This window comes from Amblyomma americanum, chromosome 10 (assembly GCF_052857255.1).
Source record: "Amblyomma americanum isolate KBUSLIRL-KWMA chromosome 10, ASM5285725v1, whole genome shotgun sequence".
In the NCBI taxonomy this organism is placed as follows: Eukaryota; Metazoa; Arthropoda; class Arachnida; order Ixodida; family Ixodidae; genus Amblyomma; species Amblyomma americanum.
The window spans coordinates 129887099-129904083 of record NC_135506.1 but is presented as its reverse complement, the minus strand read 5'-3'; the positions used below and the strand labels follow the sequence as shown (position 1 = coordinate 129904083).

The 16985-nt window shown below is 44.7% G+C and overlaps 1 protein-coding gene across 2 annotated transcripts in view; it reads right to left on the bottom strand.

Moving 5' to 3' along the window:
• The window catches only part of LOC144106941 (N-fatty-acyl-amino acid synthase/hydrolase PM20D1-like), an 86009-nt gene that overhangs the window by 15911 nt on the left and 53113 nt on the right, over positions 1 to 16985 (bottom strand). For both annotated transcript variants that reach the window (XM_077639900.1, XM_077639901.1), the window contains exons 9-10: positions 14352 to 14423; positions 8536 to 8704 (exon numbers count right to left, since the gene is read on the bottom strand). In XM_077639900.1, coding sequence (XP_077496026.1) covers positions 8536 to 8704; positions 14352 to 14423 — 241 coding nt within the window. The remainder of the gene's footprint in view (positions 1 to 8535; positions 8705 to 14351; positions 14424 to 16985) is intronic.

Below are 16985 nucleotides of genomic sequence, written 5' to 3'. Positions count from 1 at the left end.
GGCGCCGCTTTCAGTCCTTTATGTGGTGCCGAGCCACTTGTCATTTAACGCGACGGCGTGAAAGGTCCCGTTCAGTGGCAAGCCCTGCGTCGGCATGTTGAGAAAAGCGGGTAGCCCACCTGCCACCTAGGTCACGCGATCTATTGACGCCATCACAACTTGCCCACCAGATTGTGAGCGAACTGCCCACTGTGCCAGGTGGCAGTTTAAGGGACCCTGAAATAATTTCGATGGGCATATTCTAGTGCAACAGATCTGTAGACGCAGTCTTTGTGGGTGTCCGAGTCAAATTTGAGAGGTGTGCTTGGGCACTATAATTTATAAATAATTGTTAAAAATCACCGCTCGCAGTAACTCGCAAACAATTAGGGCGACACACCTCACCGCGTGCCCCCGACCTCGATGACATCAGTGGGCAGAAGAGCCAGCCTTCAAAAGCTCACCCCGTCTGCCCAACTGATGTCATAGGGGTAGGGGACATGTGGGTACTGTGTGTTGTTCTAATGGGTAGCGAGCTACTGCGAGCGGTGATTTTTTAAAATTATTAATAAAGTATAGAGTCCACGCAAAGCTGTCAAATTTGATTCGAATACCCACAAAGACCACCACTAGAATGTGCCCATCGAAATCATTTCGAGGTCCCTTTAAATTAATGACTGGTTGCAAGAGGTTGCTTGGGGACAGCAACCTGGGTCTCATAGGCCCCACCGGTGGCTGCGCTTGGAACAGCCGCTGTGCCAGGAATGGTATGAAGACTCCCTGCGATCTATCAGTGATGCTACTGGCGAAATCCAATCCAATTTAGAGCAATTTTTGGAGCACTGAAATTTCCAATTTGGAGCACTTTAGAGCATAAGCAAGTCAATTTGGGAGCAGTCTGGAGCACCAATATTTCCATTTTGGATAATTTTGGCGCAAGAAAACATTGATTTAGAAACACTCTGGAGCATAGAGTCTGTGGTTTCCAAAACTCTCAGGTTGGCAAACAATGCTGGAAAAGTTTGAGTGTGATGTAGAGATGTGCAACACCATTTAAGTTTGTCATTACTGGCACAGAGTCGCACCTCAGATGTCGTCAATTCTGTTGTATGCAGTATAATTGAAGAAAGTCACCTTAGCAAAATATGTCACACACTTTTTGATGAGCACATACACATGCACAACTCGCAGGCAAAGTAGCTCAAATGAGCTGATGCGTGGCTCTACTTTTCTTTTGCGCCTTATTAAGTCTGTTCCGCATTAAAACCTCTCTGGTTATTTAATGATGTCAGTCAGTTCTGTCATGTTTTCTTTCGCACTTGTGCTTCCCTCAGTCGAAAACAACAAGACTCATCGCCTCCATATCCTTGTGGGCCAAGATAGTCATGACCAGCTCAACGAAGCATCGCAGCACTAACCCTGCACGATGCACAGCGCTTCTTTTTTTTAACAAATGGCCACCATGTTGCACAAGTGGAGCGAGAAGCGAAATGCAAACGTGGCAACTCCATTCAGCAGTGCCCATTGCTAATGAACACTGACCTAGTAGGAATGAGTGGCAATAAAATGCACATATGGCTATGGCACTGGGTTTCGGATAGATTGAACGTCCTGGATGTGGTGCTTGGTTGCAACGAAGACGCAAAGGCCAGAAGCCCGCGTGCAAGAACACGCTGTGCAGCCGCGATCTTCATCGCAAATGTAACACGCCAAGAATTTTGTGTGCACAATATGAAAATGATGTGCGGCACACATTTGTGAAAGTAAGCTGGAAAAAATGGGCCACACAAGCTCTGCATTGTCCCGTCTTGCACACACAAATGCCCGCGATTTCTGCTGCTGAATGCAAAAAAACTTTCAAGCAGCCGCGGCTCGAGTGGGCAGAGCGATGAGGTTCCAACAAGATGAAAATTTTTCGCTTCGCCATGCCACTCGAGTCGCTTGTATGCGAAACCACCTCCAGGTGTGGCTCTCGCGGGACAGATCCAAAGTGGAGCAACGCACACGAATGCGTTATCAATGCTTTTTGTGCTTTCTTATACCTCCGCCCTCCCAATCTTAAACAGAGAAATATGTAGTCTATTTCATAGAGGGCAATAAAAGGCCTTTTTGCGCTTCAGTGGAACCACGCTTAGTGATGAGATATCATTGTGCATTGGAGTGTGTTCGTCAGTGCCACGATAGATATCACCGAACGCATTGATAATGAATGTGTTCAAATTGAGATGAAGCATTACATCATAGCAGAAAAGCCATGCCGCCAATCCTACACACCTGCATGGCTGTTAGCCTAAAGTGGATCGGCGGATTGCATTTCACAGCCAGTTTTACCATCGGCCATACTGCGCGTGAGGTTTTTCACAAAAGGACTTCACAAGAGTAACTGCCCGCATGGAGTGGGCTTTTTCCACAAGCTGCTTCTTACCAGAGGTTACGAAAGATGACATTCTGGCAGGTGCAATGTGCCGTTTGCACGGAAATGCCACATGTATGTGTTAATTACACCATCAAAAATGTTTGTTGTTCTGTTGTGCTGATTGTTGTGCTGAGACGTTTAACTGACGTACGTAACGTATGAGGTGGTGCCAGACGGGTTATTGACATCCAAGCGACGCCAGCAACAAGTCGATGTCGTCCATGTTGTACGTATGAAGCCGTACTACTCAGACCGATCTTGACCTCCTGCTTCCTTTTCATCTCATCGAGACGATGCTTCCTGAAGAAGGGGGCAAATGCCGCATGCAAGAAGATGCAAAAGATGACTTGAAAGAAGTTAGGACGGCGCTAAAACGACAAAGACAAAGAGGCACGAACACAACAGGACGGGTTCGTGCCTCTTTGTCTTTGTCGTTTTAGCGCCGTCCTAACTTCTTTCAAGATATGAACCAACTAGCCCAAATCAAAGTACTTCAAAAGATGACGACTGGATCTACGAGCGCAAGGCTAGAAGAGGAAGAAGCTGTAAATGCGCAGGGACTCTTTCTGGTTGACCAGTAAACCGTTTTTATTTTTAAGCCCTCCTTGGGGTTCTACCGAGTCGTGACAATATGGCTTTTGTGGCATAGTATTATCAGTGTTGGCAGACACTAGAAAAGCAGTGAATTGTCTTAAGTACTAAGCTGGTTAACTATTTTTTTGATAACTAACTTTTTAACTATCACAGATAGGCAATTGGTTGCAATTAGAGATTTGTAGCTGGCCTTAGTAACAGCCGTATTGGTTTTTAGAATTTCGAAAACGCGATTACCCTACCCTCGACACTGTGGCTTGATAAAATACGGCTTCTTCGCGCAAAAATACATGCGCTTTTGAAACCATGCAGGCAAAGCAACCCCTCCCCCGCACCTAGTTGAGAAAACCAAATTTTTTTCTAGGCAGAGCGCCAAGGGTAATCACGTTTTTGAAATTCTAAAAAGTGATATGACTATTACTAAAGACCGGCTACAAATCTCTAATCGCAACTAGGTACCTAACTCTGCTAGTTAAAAAGTTAATTATTAAAAGTTAGGTAGCCAGCTTGCTACTTAAGACGATTCACTGGATTTCTGGTGTCCGCGAACACTTGTAATTCTATGCCACAAAAGCCAAATTTTATACCTCAGAAATCTATTTTTCAAAAATTTTTGAAAGTGTTCACTGAAACACCTGGTATGCATGGCATAAGAAGTACACCATGGAAGCCCGCGTTGCAGTGCCCATTTTTATTAGTCCAATTACTGCAAACTTCCGGACAAAAGGAAAGGATGACGAGTAACAGTCAGATTCTTTACAAGTGGGCTTCAAAAGACCTTAACATTTTGAAATGGCGGCGAGAAATACGGTTATGTCCACCTGGATATCCGGTGCACGGCACTGCCAAATTCAAAAGCAGCGAGTTTGAAGCAGTTTGGCGTAATTTTCCCCATTTTTATAAGGATGGAGCAGTTAATTTGGTTGGCACAGTTGGTCACTGAATGTAAAGTAGAGAATGACCAATTCCGCATAATATGAGCATATAGGCAGAACCTAGGCAAAAGAGAAAGAGCAGGGATCTCTAATGCTAAGGCATTGTACTACGTACCCTTAAGCGTATGTCGTGCATTATGTTGGGAACAAATGCGCTACAAGTTCCCAGTATGATCAACCAACTAGCCCCTGTAATAGCTGTGCATTATGTGATGGAATACAGACGTGGTGACCACACATCCGGGTCACAAGAGTGAAATAACTAGAAGAATGAGAATGGGGTGGAGCGCATTTGGCAGATTCTCTCAGGTCACAAGAGGCAGCTTACCGGTGTTCCTCAAGAGAAATGTATACAACAGCTGCATCTTATCGGTACTCACCTGATGGGCAGAGATGTGGAGGCTAGGGTTCAACTTAAATTGAGGACAACAAAGCAAGCTTTCGCTCTGTTGCTTTCACTTTTGCCGAATTTTAGTTTTCTACCTTAATGGTCGTGCAACCTCCATGACTCGCAAATTCACACTTGGGAGTTGCGGAGGTTATGCTATCATTTTGGCCGAAAAGCAACAATCACAGGTCAGTCTCACGCTCCTCGGTAATCTAGCCTTGTGACCATGTACAGGTGGATGCATGCCCTTCGCGACTCCGGTGCAGCCCTCAGCTGCACATGTTCGGATGCACATGCACTGAACGCCGCCCGCCTCTTCAGTTTTGAAGACAAAGATAAGGCCTTCCGATAAGTTAAGGCTGTAGTGCCACCATTTAAGCTCACACAAGGAAGAAAAAGCGATGGGGCACGCACAGGGCAGAATGATTGCGACTTTTGAGCCAGACACTGCTGCTGCCGCTCCGCTGATCGCTGCATTGGCAAGTCCTCTAATAAATGTGGCCGAACAGAATTAAGGTGTTGGCTGTTGCCTTCCGAAAAAAAAAAAAGCAAAACATGATGACTGGTATATGCTTGGGCTTGTTGGTTCATAACTTCAAGGTGAAAAACGTAGCGCAAATAAACGAGGAGAAACGAGAAAAGCGCCGTGTGTTGTCCGTCTTTCTGTGTCCTCGTTTCTTTGCGCTACGTTTTTCACCATGATGACTGGTTTGGTTTAGTTTATGGGGTTTAATATCCCAAAGGGCTATGAGGGACTCCATAGTGGAGGGCTCTCGAAAATGTCAACCACCTGGTGTTCTTTATCATGTACTGACATTGCACAGTACACGGGCCTCTAGCATTTCACCTCCATTGAAATGCAACCGCTGCAGCTGGGATCAAACCCAAGTCTTTCGGGTCAGTAGCCAAGCACTATATCTACTGAGCCACCGCAGCGGCTCAAAACATGATAACTGAATAGTTTAGAACAATAAAATAGGGTAATCTCACTACCCAACTGCTTCCTGATCATAGTATACTGCATATTGTGATCACGTTCGTTAGTTTGAACTTTGGTTAATTCGAACTGTGTCGGCGCCCTTTCGAATTCAAATTAACAAGCTTTTAGTGTAATCGTATCAAAGTTTAATCACCAAGTTTCTTTGCTGAGTAGTAAACATTTTCTGTTTTTCTCCCTGATGTCTATGAGCATTTGGTAAGAACCAAAGTGTCCACATTTAAGGGACACTGAGAACACCTCCATCCAAATTTTCTCGGCAGTAAAAATCGATTATACGCCACTTTCTCGCCATGCTGATATTTGCCTGGCAGCAAAGAATGCATTTAGTGCCGAGAAAAACTGGATTCATAGATCCCTGGGAGTGCTCATACCCCTTCTGGCGCAGTGGTGTGGTGGTTAAATGATGCGCCACTACCTTGTTATGGCAGGTGTTCCCAGCCGCGGGGCCTTGTGCAACCCAGGCTGTCCTCCCGAGCGACAATCATTAATTTAACTGCCACCTGCCATGGTGGGCAGTTTTCTCACTATACGGTGGGCCAGTTGTGATGATGCTTGCAAGGTCGGGTGGCCTCCGAGGCTGCTCTCTGGTCACCACTTGCCACCATTTTCCATTCACAACGCCAATTTTCTGGGCAATGGGGCCCTTAATGCTATCGTGCTGAAAATTCTCCTACCACTTAATTCAAAGCTGCTCCATGAGGACTGAAAAAGACCCCATGACCACCATTTGGAAGTGAGCTGCCGTGCAGCCCAGCCTCGGGCATCCACAGCCAAATACCTGCCTCAATGTACTGTATGGAAGATAGGGTGGAAGATGGGAGTGTCCCCTTTGAAACGGGGTGGTGGCAGTTGCCACCATGCTCGGCATTTTTTCTTTATATTTCTTTACCTGCATTATAAATTGGTCTGAAAATTCGCCATTTTCTTTAAATGTGTCTTCCTACAGTTTTAACCTTATGTCACCTCTCTGCTTTTGAGCCACCAATCCTCCAATCGCTTTTTGCTAATTTCCACAGCATATTTATTTACATGAATATATAGTTATCTCTAAACCCTAATGCCTCAGGAAGAGAGACTGTGCCTGCATCAACATCGGGATGGATACCATCACATTTGAGTATATGAGGTGTTCTATTGTTTCTACAGATTTGCCACACACAGCACATGTGCCATCTTCTTCGTTAAATTTCTTTTTTGTAGTTGCGCATTCTAAGACACCCTGACCTAGCTTCAAAGAGTAGGCCACTGCCTCTTGAGTTATCATAAAAATGCTTCCTTCCTGATCTGCATTTTCTAATTTTGATATACCTAGTTCTACACTCTGCTTCTTTTCCTATGAATTAATCCAGTTTTTATATTCGGCGTTTTTTACCTGTCATTTAAAGGTTTTCATTTCTCCATCCTTGCATGCTTCCAGGCAAAAGTGCCCTGGTGGCGACACCTGTATTTCAGTTTTCTAACTTGGAAAAGCTCCATTTCCAGAAGAAGTAGTTTCTCTACCATTAGTGCGCAAAGCTCTACTGACAAAGGCCATGGTCCATTTCTCCTCAGTGTCCCTTTAAGGGGGGACACCATTTCCAAAAAAAAATTTTTCATTTCCTGATTTATTTAAACAAATTATTATCAGCATATAAGAAATAATTTTAGGACTAGTCTCACAAAATTTCAATCTTACATCTGCAGAAAAGTTTCTTAATATATACTTTACAGAGTTAAAAAATGTAGCAGAAGACCGATTCAATGTTTATTGCATTCCTATAGGCATGCTACAGGTCAGGACATTCTTAGAGTATTGTTTTTTTTTTTTTTTGCAAAGCACAAATTTTAGTAGTTAATTTTGCAATGCATTGTTTGCTGACATATCTAGAGTGAGAAGAAAGTTTCATACAAGAAATTTAAAACTTAAAAACTTGAAAAATCAAAGAATGTCCCGACTTGCAATGGGGTCCTAGCAGTGCAACAAAATAAACGGCCTCGAAATAAATAAAATGGTAATATATAAATGTGCTCCGCAAGGTAAATATCTACGCAGAAACCGTAACAGAGAAAGATGCCTGTAGTTGGAGTATTTTCCCAAAATGCAGAGCTGCCACGGTTCATGAAACGATTTTTTAGAGTACTACACTTTGGTCAATTTCAGAAGTAGAACTTTGGGAGAACATAAAAACAACGTATACAAGTGGATAGAACAATTATCACAGAATCAGTTTTTTTGGCCATTTTTCAGGATTTCAAAGCCTCGTCTCTCGTTAGCGAGGCAGCGCCGTACAACGGTTGTCAAAGATGCACAACATAGCAATGATGTGCCTCATGCGAGCTGAAATGTTCAGTGCAATCTGGCAACGTGGCCTATTTCACAACACCAGTTAGCCATGCTGTCACCTGTTGTGTCTTGCAAACCCCAACACCCAGGAGAACTGGCTATCTTGAAGGGACAGTACAGACTGCTAGACACAAGCCTAATTGGTTAGACCAGAGGAGAGGACCTTCAGTGTGGCTGCTTGTGCTGTGTACACTCCCACTGCGACCAGTCTCATCATCTGTGACATCACCTAAAAGTCCTGATGGACGAGTTTAACCCTTTGACACGCTATGTACATAATTATGTGCAAAGGGGATTCGCAGCTTTTTCAGAGTGGGCTGCACCTAGCAGTCATTTGTTTGTTTCAGATGAATATCACATTCTTCATGTCGCAAATAAGCTCTTTTTTTTTTTTATGCCATGTACAAATCCAGTAAATAATATTTCACAAAACAGTGAAGGGGGTAGCATGTTACGTGCTAATTTTGTGCAAACATAATTTTCCACCAATAGTAACAACTTTTTTTCTTTTTCACAATTACAAGTGTAATGTCCACCTTCGAAATAGAAATTATTTTCATGATCCTTTGGGTGTTTACTTCACGTCTCGGCATTTCGATATTGCTGTTTTGATAAATTATGACACTTTGCACGAAACTTTGCACATCCCTCAAAAATATCAACCGCTATAGTATTTTGCACTGGAAAAATAACAAGCTGTCCTTCTCAAGTCCTGAATATACCGTTTAGATGGAAAAATATTACATTTCGATGGAAACAAAACTGACGTGTCATAGGATTAAAGTGGTACTGGCTACAGTGAAATAATTACTTTGGACAAACCCTGGCAGGCATGCTTAGCTAATGGGAATGAGCTGCATAATTATGCCAACATGAAGATTTTGCTATTACATCACGCACCGGGTACAGGCAGTGCATTGGGGAACAGCCGGCGGACGCTGCAGGCGATGGCGCTGAAGCCGACGTCACGCTCTGAGTGCGGCGACACTGGATGGGCCTCCATCGCATACAGAACCTCTAGGCTGACGTTTGGCAGGCCACTCAGCAGCTGCCGATCCCGCTCCAGCACCTGCGCCAGGAAACATGTGCTCTGCAATGGACTGCAATTCAGAAAAAGGAAGCACTCGCTGGATCATGCATGCTACCGCGCTACTTGACTGGCTCAGTGAAACGACGCAATCATTGCAGCTACTTAATACCCCCTGTTCAAGTTCCATCACAAAATATGAACAAGATTTGCAGGTGTACTTCACAAGACTCCTGAAAATTTTTTGCCTCACAAAAGGAAGTGTAAACTATATAGGTGGTTCACCTAAAATCTTCTGCCAATTTTAAAAATAGGCTTTTTAAGTTAGAAGAGCGTTTTTTTTTTTTTTTTCACATAGCACTGTGAGTGGTGTAGCACATGAAAATACAGGTAAGACGTGCTAATTACTAGGCTGGTTAACTGATACCGAGTAAACTTTTTAACTATTACTGTTTAGCCTCCTTATTTACTGACAGGCGTGTAGCTCACTGTAGGTAATATCCATATCAATTCTTAGAATTTCGAAAACTCATTTACCGTCGGTGCTGTGAGCCAACAAATTTTGCTTACAATGCGCCAAAATACATGCGCTGTCGAGAAGCTTGCAGGCAAAGCAACCCATCCAGAGCACATAACTAGTCGAGACAGCCACAATTTGCAAAGCTTTTATGTGTTGTCTTCTTCTTTCTTGAGTTGTTTTCATTGCACCGCAGTTTTTTCAGTCATGCACCAACTCACCCCACAGGCCGTCATCCTATTTTATAAAGTAAACTGACGGGGGAACGTTAAGCGACCGGAAGCGGGCAGAGTGGGTGAAGGAACAAATGCGGGTTTATGGCATCCTAGTCACAATCAAGAGAACATTACGGGCTTGGGCAGGGCATGTAATGCGAAGGGAAGATAACCGATATGGGTAACGGACTGGATTACCAAGAGAAGGCAAGCGTAGCAGGGGGTGGCAGAAAGTTAAGTGGGCGGATGAGATTGTATCTGCCTTCAAAAACCATTTCAAATCTTAACCCAAAAGGACTTTGCACGATCTACCCGCAAATTTTGCACATTCGACCTCTTTAAGTTCATTGAACCCTAAAATCTCTGCAGTTGCTCTTTAAGGTGCTTACTGCACACGTTGGTTAGCAAGAGTATAACAGCACCCCAAAGGCCATGGGTTATTGTTGTTGTTGTTGCAGTTGTCAGCCACTGATTTTTCATGCTTTATTGAAGTGCATATGAGCACAAAAAATTGGAGAGCCACTCAAGCTCCACCTTAAGAGCACGATGTGATAGCTTAATGGTTTAATGCCCAGGTATGCAAAATTGGCCATTCTCTAATTAACAATCACAGAACCCTGGGAATCGTCATACCATTCTTGGCGCTGTGGTGCAGCGGTTAAGTGATGCGCCACTGCCCTGCAATGGCAGGCGTTGCTAATGATGGGGCTTGTACAACCCAGGCAGCTCTTGCCAAGTACCATCTTGCCAAGTGACCTCTGTAATATGAGCCACCTGCCTCCTAGGGTGCTTCTCAGGGGATATTTTGTTGACTTTTTGCTCATGTGAGATCAATGACCCTCACAGCGTTCTGCAACACGAGCTCCTTAGTGCTACCGTGTTAAAAGGGTAAGCCACAACCACCACCATGACAAAATCGGAGGGGACGGCCTTTCACAGATACCTTCCAACAGGACTAGCACACGCATGCCAATAAAGGCAAAACGGCCTTGCTGTGCCACAAAGGGTAAGGGTGGACAAGAACATGTGTGTTACAGCTGGCAGCTAGCACCAAACTCAGTTGAGGTTCCCCTCTACAAAAGCCACTGCAATGCTAGCATCTGCGAGTCTTTCTGCAGGCCACTGCCAATTGGAATGCAAGCACAGTGAAATGCCTGAACGTGTCCTCTCTCATGCACATTATTGAAGACAGAGCCCCTGTATAGTAAAGCAGCTCGGGACAGCAAAATTCTTTACTCTACCAGTTGTTGGCGTTCACGTGGCTCTCACTATGCTCTCTGGCTGTTTACTAAGCCCGTAGTGTTGGCTTATAAAACAGACACACGAAAATACCTTACATCCTGCTCTTATTGTCCCTTCATGTGAGAATTATTCATTATCAGGTATCACATGCTGTCACGTTATCGACATTGTTTACATACTGTGGAAGCACCGCATTTCACGAATACAATGCAGCTACAAAAATAAAGCGATTCCATGTGAAAACCAAAGCTTTGCAAGATCAGCCTCGTCTTCTGTGGCTTCAGCATCACTTAAAAGGCAGTAGTCAAGAAACGCACACTACAAAGTTAAGCGCGGCAAAACCGCCTACGCAGTTCCGCTGCGCCTGCGCTTCTTGCCGCTGCTAGCCCCCCGCTTGGCGCTGCCATGCTACGAACGCACGCCCTTTTCTTCCCTTTTCTGCTCCTCACTTCACTTTTACTGGCCTTCCCTGCTGAGCGACCCGCGCCGCCTTTCTACGCTCATAGGCAGTTTTGCTTTTTCCGTGCGCTCTTTGCCTCATGCCTCAAGGTTTTCAAAAAGTTCACTTCTCCTCGCGGCTGTCGGGCTTGGTGGTGAAGCCACCTCAACGAGCGCATTCGATGTCTGCTTAGCGATTCTGGACTTAGCGCGTACCGCGATGTCATTGTTCCACGGGAAGTACATCGCCACGGCCAGACGCTCTTTACTATAGCAGTTTCTTCGAAAAAAAAAAAATCGTTACTATAGCTGAAAAAAATGTAGTTTTACTTTACTATATCCGAGTTTTTACTATAACTGAGCTTAGTATAGTGGGGTTCTACTGCATCGCGATCGAAAGAAACACGAACAATGCAGCGCCTACACACACTGCTGTTCGAATTTGTTTTCATCGCACTTTTACCTGGTTGGTACGAGAAAGACGTTGGAGTCGTCCTGGAATGTATCACAAAAAAAACTCTGGCATCTTTTTGCCATCAACCAAAGTAAAAGCGCAATGAAAAAAAATTCGAACAGCGGAGCAGCGTGCAGGTGTCGCATTATCTGCGTTTCTCTCGATCGCGATAGTACAATGCGAACAGCTGCTGTGCACTTTCCCCGCCAGGCAATGTGATTTTGGATACACGTAGTGACTTCTTTTAAACGTTTACTGATTTTTATTTTAAAACCTGCATCAGTTTCCCAGTTACGTCGCTGCGGTCTGTGTAGGTGGATTGCACAGAAAGGCGGACATCATGTCCGTAATACAGCATAATGATTACACAATTAACTAACTAAAATTGAGTAATTAATTTTTAATTTCTGAGTTTAAGGGGAGGATTATATTGAGAAACTGAAGGCTGCTAACACTGATGATTACCCAGTTTTTAGATTTTCTTAAATCGGCACTGTATTTTGAAACACAGAACGCCAAAAATGAGCTTGTTCAGTGTCTACCATGTGCTGTGCGATGTTAGTGCACACTAAAGATCCCTAGGTGGTCCAAATTATTTTCTATGGTGCCTCTTTCTTCCTTTCTTCTCTTAGTCCCTCCCTTCCCTTACTGCGCCCCCCCCCCACCTCCCTTGATATGCAAGACAGATACTGCACTGCGCCATTTCCTTTCCTCAAAAACTAATTTTCAATTTTCATTTTTCAGCGGCCTTTCCTGTAATGCATGTTTACAAAGTAGTGTCACTATGCGTGGTATTTCATCCAAAATGGTATTATCTTCTTCTATATCATCAAATGCACAAGTACCATCTGTATTTAATGCATAAGAAATGCAAGTGATGCCATTTAATCAATATGCAATGTGCAAACCCAACTCAACAAGCTTTCAAATGTGTGCTTTTGAAGTACAATACTTAAAAACATCCTGCTGACTAAAAAGATTTTAAAATGAAGCTCGCCTTTCATTTTGATGGCCTTTGATTTGACAATATGATATGCGACCTATCGTGGATTTTACCCGCTCCCCTCTGCACAGCCTCTCCAAATTCTTGCACCGTGTTCTTTCCCCGCTTGTTGGCCATGGGACTTGCCACGTTCGCAACTCATACGACTTTGTTGAGAAGACCCGCAACACCCTGATCGAAGACAGTGAATTGATGGTGTCTTTCGACGTGAAGTCCCTGTTCACGAGTGTACCGACTGACCTTGCTGTCGACGTATGCACCGCTGCGCTCGATAGCGATGCCTCTCTACCGGAAAGATCGCCAATAGAAGCACGGGACCTGCGCCGGCTGCTTGCTTTCTGCCTGAGCAATACCTACTTTGTTTTTAGGGGAAACTACTACAAGCAAGTCCATGGGACCCCCATGGGTGCTTCTGTTTCGGTGACGGCCGCTAACCTCACCATGGAGTCATTGGAGCGACGCGCGTTAACCTCCTTTCACCCTGCCCCCAAGGTCTTCTTCCGTTACATCGACGACTGCTTTTGCATTCTGCACAAGGACGCGGTGAGCCAGTTTCTGACACACCTGAACAGCCAGGAAGACGCCATTCAGTTTACGTTGGAAGAAGAGGTGGACGGCAGTCTGCCTTTTCTGGACGTCCTCGTCTCAAGGAAAGGCCAGAAGTTGTCGTTTAGCGTGTATAGAAAGGCTACACATACAGGCCGCTACCTACATTTCAGTTCCGTCCATCCTGCCGCCCAAAAAAGAGCCGTTGTGAGCAGTTTAATGCAGCGGGCCAAGAAGATATGCACAAACACCACTGACGCCGCTGCGGACGCGTCAAGGGTACGAAAAGATCTCACTAGCTGTGGTTACCCAAGCCATTTCATCAGGTCCACAGAACGACGGCTGTCACGGCCTCGTCATCCGGACGCCCCTCTTCCGCCCAAAAAACGTGCGGCTATTCCTTATGTGCCGAAAACAAGTGAGTGCCTCGCCCGTGTATTACGAGAGTATGACGTGCAAGTTGCCCATGTCCCTGTCAAGAAAATGCGACAACAACTGATGAACGTCAAAGATCAGTTGCCAAAAGAGAAGTTCCCAGGAGTTGTCTACGCCATCCCTTGTGCAGATTGCAACGGTGTTTACATCGGCGAAACCGGAAGTTACAAGAAGCGCCTACAGCAACATGCTCGTGATGTGCAGAAAGAAGATACCCGCAATAACGCCTTGGCAGAGCACGCGGTGACGGCAAATCACAGAATAGATTGGGAAAAAGCAAGAATCATCGAAAAAGAGAAACTGACAACATCACGGCTTCATCTCGAGTCCCTGGTGATACAGACAACGGCTCACACGCTTAATCGTAACGAGGGCAATCTTAACCCGATTTACGCGCGATCTTTACGGCGATTACTATAGCTTTTAAAAAGACGAACCCTCTTGGTGTGTTTCCATTGTGAACAAGGCCCCCGTTCTGGGCGCCGAAACGTCAATACAATTTTTTCGTTTTACTGGTCGGCGTCTCTTTGTTTTGAAATGAGACAATATGATATTAAAACTTAAAATAAAAAATAAAAGGGTTGATCAGTTAATTGTAGTTAATTAATCATCTAATTATTAAGCTCTACCAAGTAAATTATGTCTGCCTCGCTGTACTACCCACCTGCACAGACATATCTCTAATAGTTTTAAAAATGCAAATCTGTAAATGTAATATGCAGCACAAAGCATTTCTGAAGTACTTCTTTACAAAGCATTTCATTTGTTAGCATGGCAGTCTTGCGGCGCGTTCCTGTCCACATTGCTGCCAAAGAAAGCAAGCAGAAGCGAGTGCTCACCTCGGCTACTGACTGCGAAGGGTGCACTCGGTGGTTGAGGTAGGCGTGCGCCTCTGCTGGTACCACGTTGTCCTGTGAAGGGCACAAACAACATGGTTCCACACAACGCCCAAAGCAAGCTGGTGGCTCAAGTTGCGGTATAGTACCTGGGATGTTAAAGAATGCTGCTTCTCGAATATCCTCCAGCAAGAATTTCTTGAATTCGTTTTAGAAGCTTAGTTGTTTGTAGTCAAAATTTGAATTTCAATGTCTTGTGAATTCCAGCATCTTATTACAATCGCACAATAAATGCATCCAGCTGCTAGTCAATGTTGCTCATGTATGTCTGTTCTCTTCTGTCCCGTTCCTTGTGTTCTCTGTCCTTCGCACTTTCCTGTTCCTTCATGATAGGTCTCACACACCATCGATACATCGGCACTGCATATAGGCCGCCTCAAGCACCTCCTTTCTTCATGTAATCGGGTTGCGTGTTCGAAAAATACATTACGTCGAAAATGCTTATTGTGCCGTTCAACCTTTTCTGTGTGCCAAAAGTATTCAAAATGTTCGCTTTAAATTTGCTTCGAACCAAACAGCCACTATTTTCACATGGCCAGCTGGCACTGCTCTGCTGGCCACACCTTTTGAGGGGCTTTAGTGGCACCCACTCGCCCCCACTGCCAACTGCCCACAAGTGCAGGAATTTCCTTTGGGGGGGGGGGGGGGGGGGAGGGAGCTTCCTGACCCACCACAGCAACAAAGCTAACCAGCTGCAACCACAGTAGCTGCCCGACATCTGAGAGGGACTAACCAACAGCCATGTCTTAACAGCAAGTTTCAAAATGTCTTTGGAACGAGCTCGCCAACTTTCATGGGCAATTATGGTTTCTCTCCTACATATAGAAGTGCATTAATTGGCTGAGGTATTGATGATGACACAATGTAGTGATTGAGCGAGTTAGTATACTTTTCTTAGAAGGTGTTTAAGAGCCCCTTCAAAACCCTGCTACCAAGAAAAGACTTTACAAAGGAAATGGCACGCCTGCTGACAGTGTGTAAATGCCTGTACTGTACACGTGCTGAAATCACTTCTGTTCATTGTATTTATGATGAAAGCCAACAGTTACTGAAACCAAGGAACATAGAGGATACTTTTTTATTTGTGGTGTTCATCAATGGGGGATTAATGGAATAATTATTTCAAAGATCACTGATTAGAAAGCACAAGAAAAAACAACCACATGCCACCCTTGGGGTCTGAAGCCACGACCTCTAAATTTGGCGTCCAATGCTCTGTGCACTGCATTGTGCAACAGGATCATCTTCTGTGCATACAGTGCACAAATGACGGACAACAGCATCCGTCTTTTCCTCTCAGCTGATGAACTGCGCACGAGTGATCTGAGCTCTGGCAGCTCACTGTACACTACTGACAGGAGTGCAAAAGCTTTGGCAGTTCATTAATCATTATTCTTCTGTGTTCCTGCTTCTTCTGCACAGAAATCCCTTAAAATGACAACATCTGTACAACTCGCCCAACTTTCTGCTGCTTTGCAAGTTCCCTACTACCCTGCACACATATGCCGGGAGCTACTTTAAATAGTTTACAGCAACGATTAATCCATTGCCATTCAAAGCATGCTTTCAAAACAGTGATGGGCAGCTTTAGAAAAGATTATCGACAATCAGTGCAACTGATGCCGCAGACTGTACGTTAGCATAAGTGTTCCCCCTGGATGGGCAGCTATTGACGGTTCACGCAAGTGGGTGGTATGGTGTGATACACAGTCCAACCTACTAGTACTCTCACTCTCTCCCACCTGTCACCACCTCCTGCCCTTTCTTCACCTTCCCTCCCCTGTAAGTGGAGAGGGGGAATTCACACTCTCCATTTTTTCCACTTGCCAACCAAGGCAAAACAGACAAATTTTTCCAACACGGGGGTTCCAATATATTAAAATTTCCAAAGCAATGCCCGCCATCTCAACCCTTCAGAAGCCTGCACCCACCAGAAGTGGATTGGAGCAGATCAGGGAGCCAAATGTGCTTCCTCCAAAGCACCCTTAGGTGAGTACACCTTCCAGGCACCCACCTAAGAGCCTCTACCCATCTCCACCACCCAGAGGCCAACAGAGAAATCGAATTCAAAGACATAATGGAAAGGTGGTCAGCGTAGTACAATATATGCTCCATCACATTGTACATATTGAATTCTGTCAGTGGTATTGCTGGTGTTTCCAAGCTCCAGTTTCTATATTATTTACTTTTTTGCATTGGTGTCTGGAGTGCACGAGGAATCATTTTACCGGAATAATCAGCAGTAAAAAAAAAAAAACTTGGACAACGCTTAACCCACCTTGCAGTACAATGCGATAGTATCATGACAAAGGCCCTTAATGATGTATAGGTAGCATGACCAGCTTGCAACCCCAAAAATAGCCGTTCAATTCCGCTTGACAACCTGTTTTCTTTTAAACAAAGCAGCTTTTCTTTTTACGTCATCTTTCTGTCGACCAAAGGGCGTCAGCTTCTCTCGAGAACAGGACCCGTAATGCTGTCGCATAATCCTTCATAATCCACTTTGAATTTGGTGGTTTTAATTTGCCTCCAGTGGTACAAGGGTTTGCGAGCTAGTCATCATTGAGGAGCGTTTGG